This window comes from Mus caroli, chromosome 16 (assembly GCF_900094665.2).
Source record: "Mus caroli chromosome 16, CAROLI_EIJ_v1.1, whole genome shotgun sequence".
In the NCBI taxonomy this organism is placed as follows: domain Eukaryota; kingdom Metazoa; phylum Chordata; class Mammalia; order Rodentia; family Muridae; genus Mus; species Mus caroli.
The window spans coordinates 92,176,177-92,177,306 of NC_034585.1; the positions used below are offsets into that span (position 1 = coordinate 92,176,177).

The window sequence follows — 1,130 nt, forward strand, 5'->3', positions numbered from 1 at the left end:
ACATTGTGCACAGGAAGTTAAAATTCAGGCTCTTGGTTTTCTTGCAGAAGGTTGTTGAAGACAAAGGAAGTCTGGGACAAACTTCCCAGCCACGTGGATTAGCTGTTCGCCTGTGCAAACAGGAAGAAGAGATGAGGTTACTCTCCTAAGACAGACAAAGCTCAGTTCCCTCCATTCTGCCCCCTCCCTGTAAGTCTCCTCTTTGTGCCCATCAGCATAGTCTGACTTGTCCGTTCCCAACTCTTCCAGGAAGACTTTCCCTCAAGAGATGTGACACCGTGGACCCTGGTGTCACTTGCATTGACACAATCAGGCTTCACAGCAATACCTTAGTCCCATTCTTTCTTCATCAGACAGATACTAGGAGAGATGCTCTTTCCCTAGGAAACCCTCCATCTTTTTGATCCCTGGAATGGAAGGAGCTGGAGATCCAACAGATTGTAATGATGAGCTAGGAGGGTAGGCTCACAGGAACTCCTGGGCTTCTTCCTTGCTGTGCAACCTCTCCTGGACCCAAGTTGGGGAACTGAGATCTCTAGTCACCCCTCTCCCTCTGAACATGAACATAATGCCCCTCAAGAGACCCCTCTGAGGAAGAGGACCATTCTGACTATTCCATCACCCAAGTATGTGAGTGGGTGAAGGCTGGGTAGGTGCCTGGCTTTGCTGACCCTGCACTAAAATGGGGGGCCAAGGCGATTCTATGAGTCCAGCTCTGCCATCAGCGNTAGCAGCAAGGCCAGTAAGGTTGACAGTGCCTCCCTCTAGATAGACAGGCACCATAGGCCTACAGTGGGTATATAGAGGGATTGAGAAATCATAGGGATAGGGAACAGAGGGGTGAAAGGATCTGGAACAGAGGGGTGAAAGGATCCAGGAGAAGCTTGGGCCATGAAAGTNTCTGCTTTCTGCCAAGGTGCAATCCTCCCAGATCCANGACTTGAGCTCAAGAACATGGACAGCCCAGGAATAGAGAAAATTACCCTCATTTGCTGGTAGATCCAATCTGTAAATACCGTCACGTTCCCATATACTCCAGGTCTGAGTGCCTTGGCACAGCCCGAGCCCCAGCTCGTGTCTCCAATCAGCCACCAGATCCCATTCTTCAAAGTAACCAGCGGCCCTCCACT

The 1,130-nt window shown here is 50.4% G+C and overlaps 1 protein-coding gene across 1 annotated transcript in view; it reads right to left on the reverse strand.

Moving 5' to 3' along the window:
• Window positions 1–6: 6 nt before the first annotated feature.
• Tmprss2 (transmembrane serine protease 2) overlaps window positions 7–1,130 on the reverse strand; it is a 38,432-nt gene continuing 37,308 nt past the window's right edge. Inside the window, exons 10-11 of the mRNA XM_029470324.1 lie at window positions 984–1,128; window positions 7–110 (exon numbers count right to left, since the gene is read on the reverse strand). Of these exons, the coding sequence (XP_029326184.1) occupies window positions 99–110; window positions 984–1,128 (157 nt within the window). The 3' untranslated portion in view covers window positions 7–98. The remainder of the gene's footprint in view (window positions 111–983; window positions 1,129–1,130) is intronic.